Genomic DNA, 14912 nt, shown 5'->3' with positions numbered 1-14912 from the left:
TCCTCTAATTCTTTACTTTTTGCTTCCTTCTTGTTGGTTCTGTCTGACTGAAACGGGGATCTATGACCCAGTGGGTTATTTTTATTCCTTCGTCCTGAACCTTTTTGCTTCTTAAATAACTTTGAGCCTCAGTCAGAAAAAAACTGGAGGGTTTTTACACTTTCGGACCGAGTGGAGGAAACTATTTTATCGATTGTTTGTTGCAGAGCCCTGATTGCAGTTCCACTTTAAATAGACCCAAATGAAGGAGTTCCATGTGAAAAAGGATTTAAAAGCAGGATGTGTTCTTTAAGAGAAGTCCAGAGACCTCCAAGTCTTCTCCTAGGATCAACCAGAGCAGAACTCCCTGTGGTGTAAATGTTGAATTGTGTAAACGTTTAGACCTTTTCGATGCACTAAAGTGATAAAACACTGTACATCTGTCAATATTTTATTACCAAAAAGAGACAGAAGAGTTGTGTTCAGTCACCATCCTGCATGTTTTACTCGTTTCCGACACCTGATTCAGTGACTGAATCACCTCTTCAAGTTCTGCAGAAGCCCGTTAATCCCACATGCAGGATAGTGGTCCTCCAGAACCAGGACTGGACACCTCTGTCCGGTAGATTATTTATTATTTTTTTCACTTCAATTAAGAAGAAAAAGAAAGATATAGAAATGGAGGAACTTTTGCAGTTCTTTTACAAACATCTTATTTCACGGTTGGGGTGAACGACACCACAGACTGACAGGAGGTTTTCAGCAGCAGTCATTTGGAAAGATGAAAATAAAATCTGTTTTCTAACAGAACCTCAGAGTTTCAGTCCCTCTGAAGATAATTTATTTCTGCAGTTTGTCTCATTGTGTGGACCACAGCCTCGTGGCCCAGATACTGAACAACTTCATCCAACCTGAGCGTTTGGTTCTGCTGCTGCCTCCACACAATCATCTGTTCTTACCTGCGTCGGCTGTCTGTTGCTCTGACTCCGCCCCCTGCAGCTCTGACTCCGCCCCCTGCAGCTGATGCTCCTGCAGAGTTTCTTCACCTTCTGCCCGTGTGAGCTCAGCTGGTCCAGGAGGAGTCAGGATGGTGTAGGAGTCAGAGGACGGATCGGGGTCCGAGCCGGGCCGTGCCGGTCCCTCAGCTTGGCCCTTCGTCGGCCCGACTTCCTCCGCCTGGTCCAAAGATGGAGGAGAAGAGTGTGAGCTGAGCTGGGCTCTGTGTTGGGCTGCTTTTTGTTCTGACTCCTGAAAAACACGTTTGAAGAAGTTCTGCATCACTGAGAATTTAACACAGTTTGTGAATTAAATTCAGCAGAGTGAAGCTCAGAGCAGGGTCCAGGGCTGCCATGATTAATCCATTAATCGACGACTAATCGATTATTAAAATAATCGATGACTAATTTAAAAATCGATTAATCGTTTTCTTTTTATGGTTCTTTACTTTGTTTTTGTCTCCAAACTGTTTTGACACCTTCCACTGCCACGTCTACCTTTCTGTCGTTGACACACATGCACAGTAGTGGTAACTGGGGTAGGCCGTGGACGTCACAAGACATTATACAGACAGGCTCTGGTATCATGGCTACCTGACAACAGAGCTCAAAGTGTGGGATCATTTTAAGAAAATGAAAGAGAAACCTGTGTAATATCTGCAGAGCAGAACTTACCTTCCACAGCTATTATTTTTAGTTAGCATATAGCTAAACTCTAACCATGGTTATACAATAGCAACTGCATTCTGACATGATGAGCTCTATGTTTTATATTCAATTAACTTATGATCTGATTAGTCGACTAATTGAAAAAATAATTGATTAATCGATTATTGAAATAATCGTTTGTGGCAGCCCTAGCATGGTCATGACTGAAACCACTTATTTTGAGTTCACAGTAAGTAAAGTTTTATTTATAAAGCACCTTTCATAGATATAGACTCACAAGGTGCTGTACAATCATCAACATGTGAGCATCACATCGAAACCAGGATTAAGTCCAAAAGTGGAGAAACAGGCTTAAATAGGGTTTTGATTTAAACAAGTGCAAAAGTAGCATTTTGTCAAAATATAAAGAATAAAAGAATAAAAGCCTTATCAATGTACCATTTGAATGAACTGTCTGAAATATAATCCTAAAAATAATCTTGAAGCACTATTTTGAGAAAAAAAAAAAAAAAAAAAAAAAAAAAACAATTGAGGAAAAACACCTTAAAATTTTGAATTTTTCCCTGTGAGCTGCAATGTTTTGGTTTCTTTCTGGGATTAATATACAAATAATATTTGAGGTTTCTGCTTTACATTAACATCAAAAATGACTCAATAAGTTAACATAAAATTAGGATTCAGACCAAACAGTAATGTATTATCATAACCAACAAGACAAATTAGTTCATATCTCTGGATACGTTTATGATATCAGGATGATCCAGGTATCAAAATGTAGCTTTTAAAGCAGGAATCTGAAAATGTAATTAGGTCATTTTGACTGAATTTGACTTAATCCTCATTTCGATACGATGGATCACAAATAATGGCAGAAAGACATAATGAAAGATCAAAAACAAGACAAAATAAATTTTGAATTATAACTCAGAAACAGGTTGGAGGCAGAGCGTTGACTGATATGCAGACCAGTGGTTCCCAAAGTTGGGGTCGGGACCCAAAGTGGGGTCCTGAAATATCAAGGTGGGGTCCTGAAAATATTTTCTAAATTTATTACATTTTTGCCTTAGATGCCTAAAATGTGAATTAATGCCTTAGTTGTTACAAAGGAGTGAGGTTAGTGTATTTAAAATGGATAAATGTAGAATAATAAATATTGTTACTATGCCCATGTTTAGTTGACCTGATCCAAATGTTTATCATCCAAAAATAGTTGTGCACAGGTATACTGTTATTTTGTGGGCGAAAAGCTGAAAAGTTTGGGAACCACTGCACTTCAGAAATCAATTGAAAGGGTAATAAAATAATTGGTGATGTAATATTTTCCCTATAATTATTACAAAAACACAAACTAAGGATAAAAATAAGTATTTATATTTGTGTAGCCTTTGTTTTTAGGGTTAACAAAGTTTGTGTACTCACACCAGTAATATTTGGGGTCATAAGTTTTTGCCATGTATATTTTGTGGGTCAGAAGATGAAAAGTTTGGGGACCACTGATGTAGACTGTAGAAATCAGAATAATGGAATGTCCTGAAAAGAAGGGGGTGGGGTAGTTTGTTATATATACTGAACAGTCGACCCATTCAGAGACCTGCCTCCAAATTAATTTCTGATTTAAAAATCCTTCATCTTAATATGTTAATGTTTTACTCTGCCCTCCCCATTTTTGTCTAGATATTATTTACTTGTTTTATTTTTGGATTGCACAGTCTTGATACTTTGATGGTTGTACAGCTTTTATACTTTTTGTTCCAAATTTTTGTGTATCCTGTTCTGATTGTATAGATTTTGATTTGCCTCTGATTGTACAGCACCTTGTGAATCTATTGCTATGAAAGGTGCTGTATAAATAAAACTTTACTTACTTATATATTCAATAATAAAAAACACATGGTTGGTGAGCAGGCACTAAAGGGTTTGACTGAAAATAATGGTGAATGATTAGCTAAAAGCTTGAGTAAAAAGGCGGTTTTTAAGTTTTTCTTAAAGGAGTCAATGGGCTTCATGCAAGAACCATTGGTACCAACAGATTAGTTCTTCAGTTGTGTGTACGAGTGATTTAACAGAACTTATTCACCAAGTTTCTCTTATTCTRAGATTTTCTTCAGATATGAACAAAATTAACGAGTGGACCACACCTGTGGTTTATTTTACCTGCAGTCAGTCTGCTGTTATCAGACTGGTTTTATTCACTAATAACTTTATATTTCATTAGTTTGAAGAGATTTAGAGTTGAAAATAAATTAAACTCCATAATTATGTTGACAAGAGGCTATTCTGTTTGAACTGGAATTTTAAATGTATTAACAACATAAACTGGTTAAATTAAATTAAAATGGCTGTTAATGCTGTTGTATAACGCTACAATATTAATATGAAGATCTCAGACTATAAAACAACTYAAATTCTGCATCAATTGAAGTTTGGAGACATTTTAAAATGCTTTTTTTCAGGAACACATCTAACACTTGCGACAGCCAGGGGCAGTGGTGCGTGACTGCTCTTCTTCTGATAAATAAACTATGTAACACAGTTGTTTACACTTAAATTAAAACAATCTGGCCAAAGGAAAAGCAGAGCAGGACTAGAGAGAGATGAATCTGATTCAGATAGTTATTTCTGTGACTGTATACGACCCACAGGAGACACAACATTAACAGAACATTTCATTCCTCAGCTTCAGCAGCTCCTTTAATTCCACAGCTGACGCTGCTGAAAATGACAGGTTTTCTTTTCTGGATCTCTGAGAGCAGAACTTCAATCTGTGAACTTATAAAGTTCTTTTTTACTTTGTGATGTCATTTATGAATGAACACTTCCTGGTATGTGGGACAGGAAACGTAGCCTTATATGGTGTTTTTAGGGTGGTAATTATGCTAATGTCCTCTCCTCGAGCAGCTGATACACATTCATCAGTTTACACAGCTCATTTACACAGTTTTCCTGAAGATAGAAGAGTTTGTTGAGTCTGACGTGACATGTTGGTACAAACAAAAGTAAGAGAAATTTAGGATAAAATATAAACATGTTCTTGTACGAGGAACAATGTTTTCAGGGGAGCACAGATAAACAGGAAGTTCACTGCAGAGCCTGGGGGCCACCTCGGTCACAGCAGGTGAGAAACTGAGAAAAGTGCAGCCGTGTAAAAATAAAGCTCAGAATTAAGATTTTCACTCGACTATAAATATCGTTTTCTGCCAATTAAAAATGAAAAATCACCTGAACCATGTGACAACGTCACAGATTAGAGAATATATTCAGTGTCCAGTCAGAAACACATGATCAGCTCAAACAAACAGAAGACAGACTCGTATGTTTTATCATCTTACTGGATCTTCTCCCACAGAGAGCCCCTCTGCAGACTCTGCACTCCTCGCAGGCTGGTTGGACTCTCCAGAACCTGGTTCTGACAAACACAGCAGAGGAAGCACTTAGAGCAGCAGTTCAACATTTTGTTTAAAGTCACTCTTTAAAAAGAAATAATTCTGATTCTTGAAACCAGCTTCTGACTGAGTGGACAACAGGTAAACAATGAAGTGATGACGTCATTTTAATTAAGAACAACATTAGTTTTCATCAAAGTTAACCTCGTCATATAAAGATACTTTTGGAACAAAAGCAGAGCTCTTGGGTTTAATAGCCTGTTAATTAACCTTTAATTAGTATTTAGTTTGAATAATTGTCTTATTTAAACTCAGAGGTGGTCACAGGTCCACTAGCTTCTCATTTAGAGGATTAGCTTTTCCGCTATCCCTGGAAGCTGCTAGCGGACTGATTAGCTTTCGCTAAATTGGGTTCCGCTAATTTTAAGGCCATTAAAAAATACACAACTTCTATTTTTATGCCATTTATCTTGAATTTAATAAAAAAACATCCCCTTACAAGCAGTGCTGGATGTATCGGCAACGTGTGTAGCATGTAGCATCTTTAGCAGCTAAACTAAGAGCAACAAAATAATAGAAAAATAATATTTTATTTATTTATTCATTTAATTTCCTTAAAAAACAACAAAATTTATGTACAATAAAAAACACAAATCACAAATAAAATGAAAGGCGACAGAAAGAAGAAGAAAAAAATCATATCTGCGCCTATTTTCCCAAAAAATATATTTTACCAATAAAGATCTACAAACAAAAACTGAAAAAACAAAAAACAACCTCAAATCCTTATTAAATTTCAACAACAACAACAACAACAAATAACACAAAATTCGATATGAAATATGGTCGAGAAAGTTTTTGCTGTTTTGTTGTTTCACTAACTCAAATACTGTAGGTATTTATAAAAAAACAATCGTGATTAAATAAACATTTATTTTGAAAGGGGTAAACTGGAAGTATAAGTTAGACAGAGTGATAACTTTGGTTTGGATTGGCACAGATGATCCTACTCTTAAATTAAACCAATATAAAATAAATTAACAGGTTTCTGTCCCACCAGTCTTCAACTGGAAGGAGATGAAGACATCATGTCATCTTAGCGGTTAGTGGTTAGCTTCCACTGATATTTTATCTGTTTAGCTTTAGCAGAGCTACGATTCTTCTTTAGTGGATTAGTGGTTAGTGAACCTAACTTTGGATTAGCTGTGCCCACCACTCATTAAATCCATCAGGATTTTTGGTCCACTGTTACTTTTACATTGTTGCTTTAGTTCAGGGCTATTCAACTGGCGGCCCGCAGGCCATATTCAGCCGCTAATTAGTTCATTCATCAATCACTTAAGCCTAAACCCCTGGTCTTCTACTTTAATTACTCTGAGTTGTTTTAGTAAAACACAGACATGTTTGTATCTACAGAAACATCAGAATCTTGGCTACAAACTGGTAAAAACATTTTTATGAACACTAAAGACAGTTAAAACAACAAGCAGGTGAAGATAAAACTATGAAAGTGAAAATAAAATTAGTTTAAAATTTGTCAAGTCAGAGATGTTAAAATATTATTTGTGGTAAAAAAGAAGCAGAATGTGTTCTTTTAGTTTTTGATGTTTAATTATCACTACTTTATAGGGTTCTGTATGTTGTTTTCATGATTAAATGCAGTAAAATAAACTATTTCAAAGGTAACAGATCTTTATAAAACTTGGTTTATTTACAGAATAATTTTAATAGCTGGATGTTCCTCAGCTGTTGACCTGCAGTAACTGTGGCCTCTGGAGTGATTTAGTTGAATAACCCTGGTTTAGTTAATTGAGATTTGTGGCCACTTCAATACTTCCTGAATAAAAACATGTTTATTGTTATCAACGTGAGAAAATCCATCTTTTAGAACAAAACCTGAGGATCTTCTCTCTTACAAGTCCTTGTGCAATAACCAAATCAGCCTATCGTGTGTGTGTGTGTGTGTGTGTGTGTGTGTGTGTGTGTGTGTGTGTGTGTGTGTGTGTGTGTGTGTGTGTGTGTGTGTGTGTGTGTGTGTGTGTGTGTGTGTGTGTGTGTGTTAAATAATAGGCTGGCACAGCTGATGTTTATCTGTTGATTTTACAGCCGTGGTGCAGGCTGGCGTTGTGCTAAAAGGGAAGCGTAAGTGTTAAAAGCTGTGAAGATAAACATCTAGACGTCTATTCAAATGTGACACCCACACACTTAGGTGTCACCAAACACAAGGAAAGCATTTATACGTTTGAAAGAAGTTAAATTTAAACTGCAACAAAGAGAAACGGTCCGGTTCAGCTGTAACCGGTCCAAACAGATCCAGGTTTTGAGATAAAACTGATGTGAAAGCTGCTCGCTGACTCAGAAGTGAAAATTAAAAACAGTTTTCATATTTCCTCTTTGCTGCAGAGTCTGAACTACATGAAAATAAGGGTTGATATTTAGGGACCTGAAAACATTTGTTATATGTCTTAACATTTGTCTGTCTGAGTTTGATCTGAGTATCAATAACAGTTAAACTAGAACAAATATTTTCACAGATGTAGTTAAAGCATGCATCTAAAAAGGATTGAAGGTGACAAAATAACTGATGTGGGATTTACGCAGAGCTCAGCTTCATAATAAAAACTTTACTGCCTGGAACAGACAGGTTGGTGCGTCTTGTTTTCAGAGCAACATACTCCAACCAGAGGCTCCGCCCTTATTTGGAGAAAACTGTTCAAACACCAGTTCCAAGGAGCAGATTTGTGCGTAATTTGATTCAAAACAATCAGGTTTTAAGCCACATGGATCAAACTCAAAGCCTGTGAAGCCAATCGTAGCCAGCTACACCAAGAAACCAGAAATTATGGATATTTTTATTTTTATGGATTTGGTTAGCTGGTCTCTTAATAAATGTTTGGAACGAAGTTTTTTCTTCCATGGGAGGACATGTCAAAGGTGGGACCTCTGTTCTTCTCTGTTCTGGATATATATATATATATCTGGATTCTGATCACTGGATTCTACAGATTGGCTTGGTGGTCTCCTGGTGTTCTACAAAACAGTGTCGGTGGCTGTTCATTTCCTGGCTGACTGACCAATAAGAAGGATTGCCGTTCTATCAGCACTCAGACTTTTGCCTTGAGCGAGCTGGACTCAGTCTGCAAGCGGTTCTGCTGAAGGTCGCGGGCCGGCTGTGGTCCCTGGACTTTGCTGGCCAGATGGAATTGATCTTGGAGAAGCTGATAGCACGGCTCGGTGGAATTTGTCCACATTATTTGTCTGAATTGGATTCGCCACCTTGAGATGTACCAGTAGATATTAAAGCAGATGGAAAATTGTTATTGTCTGCCTGTCTCTTCTGTTCCCAAAACAACTGATTACAGATTCGGCTCTCTCCTACATGGCCTTGAGCTGTTTGACTAAATTCTTCCTGGATGTTTACGTCGACTGAGGGTCTTTTTTTCTTTGTTAAAGGTAGCACAACTGTCTCTGTTGCTGCTTGACTTGTACACCTGTTCCCCCATGTTTGTCATGTGTGTCTTCTTGAATGGGTGTTCTTAACTGTTTGTACAGCACCTTGTGAATTTATTTCTGAGAAAGGTGCTATATAAATAAAAATTTTACTTTTTACTTTACTATTTTATGTGGCCCACGATCATAAGCATAATTTGCAGGGGGGTTAGGGGGGTTATGACCCCCACAATAATTTGATCCAGTCAATTTAACCGCCAATAAAATGACATTATTTGCTCAAACACAATAGAAATTAACTGGTTAAGCAGACAGATGCAGCTCTCTTGTTGTATTTAAGTAACTTTGACTTGATTAAAAAATTTACGATGTCATATACGTTTACGCATAATTGCTGAAAATGACATGCAGGGTTTTCGAGCACAACTCCCCCAATGGTAGACCTAAAGTTACCCTTGCCCACGATAGCTTCAAAGCTGTATTAATGTCTTAAAATAAGCTGCTTTAAAGCCAGCATATCTCCCATAATGCATGTTGATTATTTTACCTGCCACCACCTGGTGGAGGAGCGCAGTGTTCAAGAGTAAAATCTCCATTTCACTTCCTTTTCACTGTTTAATTTTGCCCAGTTGTACTAGGAATTTCCCACTTACAAGTGGTAAATTTAAACTGGAGGAGAGGTCTAGAAGAGAAACCCAGACATCTCTATCTGAAACGTGGATTCAAAACATTTGGTGTAAGAGAAACAAACAGCAGCAGAAAAGGTACCAAGACTTTGTGTAAACAGATAGAATGAAACTGACATCAGGTTTCAGTCACTGTGTTTCCATTACAAATGTGCACAAAACTTTGTCGATATTCTGTTAATGTCGAAAAACAGTTTCACAACTGCGGTGTTTCCATTAAGTAATAAATGTTATTAAAGTCACGTGAATACGTTTGTTCTCATGATAAGTCATTACAAACATGGCAGCGATGGATGTAAACACATAGCATGTTGCTACCACGACACTAGCGCTCATCATCAGAGGAGACGTCGGCGTCTTTTATCGAGGCTTTCCAGAGACAAGTCCCTACTTGGGAGCGGCTACGTATGCTGTGTTTTTGGGAAATTGTAGTCGCTGAGTTTACTATTTTATACTACTTCTGTGATATTACTACTACTTCTACTTCCTGTTATCTTCTTCATCATCGTCTTTTTCACCAGTAGAAACAGCCGGTTGTTGATCACGTGACTCCTGTGATGTGAAAAAACTGTTTCCATTGCAGTTTTGTGAAAAACACAAATTTCGATACGAACGAAAAACCACCTCATCCTAGTGCAAAAACATTTTGTTGAAAAACGTATTTTTTTTCTAAATTGACGTGTTTCCATTGAGCAAATTTATTTTTGAAATTCTAGTTTGCGTATTTTCACGGTCAATAGAAACACAGTGACTGAAACAAATGATTTGTCTTTTTAGAGCCTGAAACAAAGAATGAGACGTGACAACTTGTTGGTATGGCTGATCTGTCTCAGATTATTTCACTGTCCTGATGTCACTCTGAAGCAACTCATGCATATTTAAATCCTAATGGGTGATTTATTTTGGTAAATAGGCATATTATGCATTACAGCCTGCAGGTGAACAGCCTGTGGCACATTATAACAGTGCCATTTTGATTGATTTAAATATTAGAGTATAAATATGTAATTGTTTGTTCACAATAATTAGATTTTCAATAAAAACACCACCTGTTGCAGATGTTTGGCCTTCATCATGCTGCTCTGTTGTCCCTGCTGCAAAGGGCCTCAGGGTCTCAGCAACAGTTTCCTATGAAAAACAAAAACAAAAACAGAAAGCTCATCTGTAAATACAGAGATCTTTATATCAGTAGTAACCTAATATCTCACACTTCAGCTCCATCTCCCCTAAAAAAACCACCCAAAAATAGAGCATGTTTCTGAATAAACCCTCAGATATGCTTTTCTGGCTACTTTATAATGAAGCAAAACATTTCTGACAAAAACCTAATTTATATCCAGGTGACCTGAAAAGAAAAATCAATTAAGAGCTTTCTTTTTTAGAAATAAATTGTCATCGAGGTCATGAGAAGCTACTGCACATCTTTGCGTTTTTTCTAAAAGGATTATACCTCAGAGGTGAGAATGGTCCAGTTGTTGTTCGTACCGCTGCCCCCCGACATGACCCCCTGGAGGCTTTGTGTCCTGCAGCACAACAGCAGAAAAAAAAAACACAACTTATGACTATTAAATAATTTAAAAACTATATATAAAAGTATGTAAAAGTAACCTTTGCACCTCACAGTCAGTAGGGTCCAGTCCTGGTCTTAATCAGGGTTCATGTAGGTTTCAGTAAATTCAATTTAAGACCATTACAAATTACTTTTAAGACCAAACCCACGCATTAACAGAAACATTCAAATGGTCCCAGAAATTTTAACATAGAAACCTTTTATTGCTATCTACTTACTAGGGCTGCAACGATACAGAAAATTCATGATTCAGTTTGGTTCGATATAAGAAAGAGAAATGTCCACGCCCTTTTTAACTTGTAATTTATTTTAATTAATTATGAACATTTGTTTAACCTCAAAAGTACAGTTTTTAAATTAATTGTTACTGAAACAGCAAGTTTCTCAGTGGATCTGAGCTCAGAAATGCAGCCTAGGTGGAGTAGTCGAACACAGATCCACTGATCTAACCTGATCTGCAGGACCCTCGAGGAGCAGGCTGGTGTTAGATCAGTGGATCTGCAGGACCCTCGAGGAGCAGGCTGGTGTTAGATCAGTGGATCTGCAGNGCAGGCTGGTGTTAGATCAGTGGATCTGCAGGACCCTCGAGGAGCAGGCTGGTGTTAGATCAGTGGATCTGCAGGACCCTCGAGGAGCAGGCTGGCGTTTCATATCCAGATGTGGTATAATGAGCTGTTGGTCTAACTCAGGGGTCTGCAACCTTTACAGTCAAAAGAGACATTTCTGCTACTTCACGCACTGATAAAAGACGTCCAGAGCTGCAAAACGAGCTACAACTGTGATTATCAATTGGTGGTCCGTGGGCCTTTTTGAGGCCTATTCAGGAACATTTCTGGCCAGTGGAGGTGACATTGTAAAACTAAAAATTAATCGTGAATTTTATTATTTATTATTATTTTTACACATCAAGACAAATAAAAAGACCATTTCAAGTGAAAAAGAAAAATACTGTATTTATTTTTTACCAAATTTCAGAAAAACTAGTTTGAATTATTCAAGCATTTTTTTCTAATTCTTATTATTATGTAGTCTTCAAATTATTTAAAGGTAATTCTGATGGATTTAAGAGAAAGATCATAGAAAGAAGTTGGATTATTTAAGTAAACAACAGGCTAGCATGAGCTAACATGTTTTATTTTTGTATTATTGATCACATTTGTGAGCCGTCACATTGAAACGAGGATTAAGTCTAAAAGTTTTCTGTGGAGAAACAGGCCGACATAGGGTTTTAAAATGCTTGCAAAAATTATTTTGTCAAAATATAACAAAGATATGTGTTATCAATGTTTCATTTCAAAGAACTGTTTGAAATATTATTCAAAATATTTTTGAAGCACTTTTTTGAGCATTAGCATCCAAAAACCTGATTTTGAGGAAAAACAACTTTAAAAAATTGAGATTTTTCCTGTGAGCTATCAAAGCTTTTGTTTCTTTCCAGCTGGGAAATCGCAATATTCAAATACTATTTAAGTTTTTTTTTTAAATGACATAAAAAATTCCTCATTAAAATGACATAAAATTAGGATTTAGACCAAATATTTATGCATTGTTGTAACCAACGAGACAAATTAATAATATATCTGGATCTACTAATAATATCAGGATGGTCTTAGTATCAAAATGTAGCTTTTAAAGCCAATAATCAGAAAATGTGATGAGGTCATTTTGACCACATTTGAGTTAATCCTCATTTCAACGTGATTGGTCACATATTTGCAGACAAATACTGTATGTAATACTGTACCCACTGTTGTGGGTATAAAAACCAAAAAAATACAATAAAGTTCTGTTATGTTTGGCCTCATTTTCAAAGAGCCAATATGGAGGCAGGTTACAGAGCCTGGTCTAACTGCAGCTCACTGCATGTGTTGTGTAGGGGTCACCTCGAGTGAAGAAACAAGATTTACTGCCTCGCACAGGCCTGACGAGAGGACAGGAACTCTGTCACAAACTGAACTCTATTTAGGCCATGAAAGGTCATTTCAACCCTAGGAGAATTTCTCAGTTCTCTTATTCAGATAAAGGACAGAACAATCTTTTCTGTTCGTGATTCATTTGTTGTTTAAYTAAGAATGTTTATGCATTTGTTAAATCATATAATGACTGTCACAAGGAAAGTGGAATCACTTCTACTCTTTTATCGAGCCTAAAAGATTAATTAATGGTATAAAAATCACAGAGAAAATCATTACAATGTTTTCATTGTGTTTTTATGTAAATCACTGTTTTTATTTTACTGTGAACACAGTAATATAATTGTGGGCTTTTCTTGAGAAAATCTTTTATTTATCTGGACTAACAGAAGGTTCAGACTGATTAAAACAGAAATGTTAATTAATCATCMTAAATGTTTTGCAATGATTTCTCTTGGAGTCTATCTGGAGAAAAGCTAAAGAAATGTTATCACATTCTGTTGTGAACAACCACAGAATTTAACGTTGACTGGCGCCTGGCTGGCAAGTCTTTAACTTTCTTCCTTTTTCTGACTCATCTTAACGCTTGAGGGCGGAACCAAAGTCGTCCACTTCTATTACTAACATGGACGTCTTTGAGTGACACACACTTCTTCCTGGATGCCAAACTTGGAAGGAABGCTGMGTTTCTCTCCGGAGAAGCCAGTTTGGCTCGTTAGGTCTTGTCCATAAGCCAACTAGGGAAGATCTAACGGCCAGGGCTTGGCACGCCAGCCGAATGTCACACCCCGAGGCTGCAAGTCTCAAAGTGTGTTTTAACTCCCGAGGGGAGATTTTATTTTAAAAGAAGGCACCGGATGTACAGCTTGAATCTTTCTGGCTTGGACTGAAACAGACGAAAAGTCACCTGAAATAACACCTTTTCGCCGAGGAACAGTGAGCGAGCTGATTAAAAAGTTCCCTGACTGATCGGAGGTGAGACAGTTGCTACCCAGGGGTGCTTAAGAAGACATCACCAAGTAAAACTGACGTGTTCCGGGTGACGTGTCATGTGGAAACTGAGTGCAGAAGGGACGTGCTGATCCGGTTGAACCACACTTGATAAAGTAAAATTAGTAATAATATACTAACATTACTTTCCTCTTTTCTTTGTCTTTATTTGCCAAAACTTAAGCTGAAAGTGCCAGTAAAATTGTGTGGTTGTTAACATCAGAACTGACGTTTTACTGTTCTATATAAGTAATCTGAGTTGATGTGAATTGAAATTCGGACACGAGTATTATCTCATTTAACTCTGAAGTTTGTTATAGGGATAACCACAATCAGGTGTAACTTATGATTTGTTCAATTTGTGTAAATAAATGATTGCATCGTCTTTTATGAATCAACTTGAACTCATCTGAACGTTCACTTATTGTGTCACTTTTCACTTTGCACAGTCAAGATATTAAAAGTAATGAGAAAATACCTTGGTAAAACTTTCCTCATACTTTATGTATGAGAGATGTAGGAAAAGCTTAATTCACTTAAGCCTTACCCCTACAGTTGACACAGACACAGGGTTTGAATGGATTGAGCCTCGCCCGTTCTGCTAACACAAACCTTAAACATGTGTACATGTTGTGTTTGTGTGTACATGTGTACATGTTGTGTTTGTGTGTGAGCAGGAACTCTGGCTCCTCGGACCACTCAGCTCTTCATTAGTAGTTTGTGAGCAGCAGCAGGCCTCGCAGGCAGCCTGGCTTTTGATGAGGCCACAAAAGTTTTGGCGCAGACCTGGGTAACCGGGGCCCACATTCTCCTGGACTCTGGGGGTCTAAATGGGCCTTTCAGTTCAAACTTATAGGTTTGTTCAGCAGACGGGTTTAAACTGCCTGATTTAACTGTTTACTGTATGAAGAAACAACTTCTGCTAACAGTTTCTGAGCTTTATGCACATTTGAAGTTATATCTCTTATAAAAGGCTCATTTCAGTGTAAGATGAGTCTTTTCATTCATTGGACTCGTCTCTTAAAAGGTAACATATCATGGTTTTAAATCAGGGCTGGGCCGCAGCCCAGCAGCTTTTATGATTTTCCTGCACCTGATTCAGACATTGAATGACCAAGTTCTGCAGTACGGAGGACTGACACTGACATAACTAGAAAAAAAGTAGAAATAAAAAAATGGACCAATAAATAAATTCTATTAAAAATGTGCCAATTGAATTTAAAAAGAGCTTCAACTCACGTTTTATTTTTCCAACTTAGTTCCAACTAATAATATAT

The 14912-nt window shown here is 37.2% G+C and overlaps 1 protein-coding gene across 1 annotated transcript in view; it reads right to left on the bottom strand.

The window, feature by feature from the left end:
* pbxip1b (pre-B-cell leukemia homeobox interacting protein 1b) overlaps window positions 1-11246 on the bottom strand; it is a gene marked incomplete in the record, with an annotated part of 19852 nt that extends 8606 nt beyond the window's left edge. The window contains 5 exon segments of the mRNA XM_014025428.1: window positions 939-1227; window positions 4973-5049; window positions 10212-10290; window positions 10613-10685; window positions 11183-11246. Coding sequence (XP_013880882.1) covers window positions 939-1227; window positions 4973-5049; window positions 10212-10290; window positions 10613-10663 — 496 coding nt within the window.
* Window positions 11247-14912: the final 3666 nt, after the last annotated feature.

The sequence above is a fragment of the Austrofundulus limnaeus genome, unplaced genomic scaffold (genome assembly GCF_001266775.1).
Source record: "Austrofundulus limnaeus strain Quisiro unplaced genomic scaffold, Austrofundulus_limnaeus-1.0 Scaffold474, whole genome shotgun sequence".
NCBI classification, from domain to species: Eukaryota; Metazoa; Chordata; class Actinopteri; order Cyprinodontiformes; family Rivulidae; genus Austrofundulus; species Austrofundulus limnaeus.
Note: the sequence above shows the minus strand (reverse complement) of the source record. Positions and strands in the feature narration are given on the sequence as shown.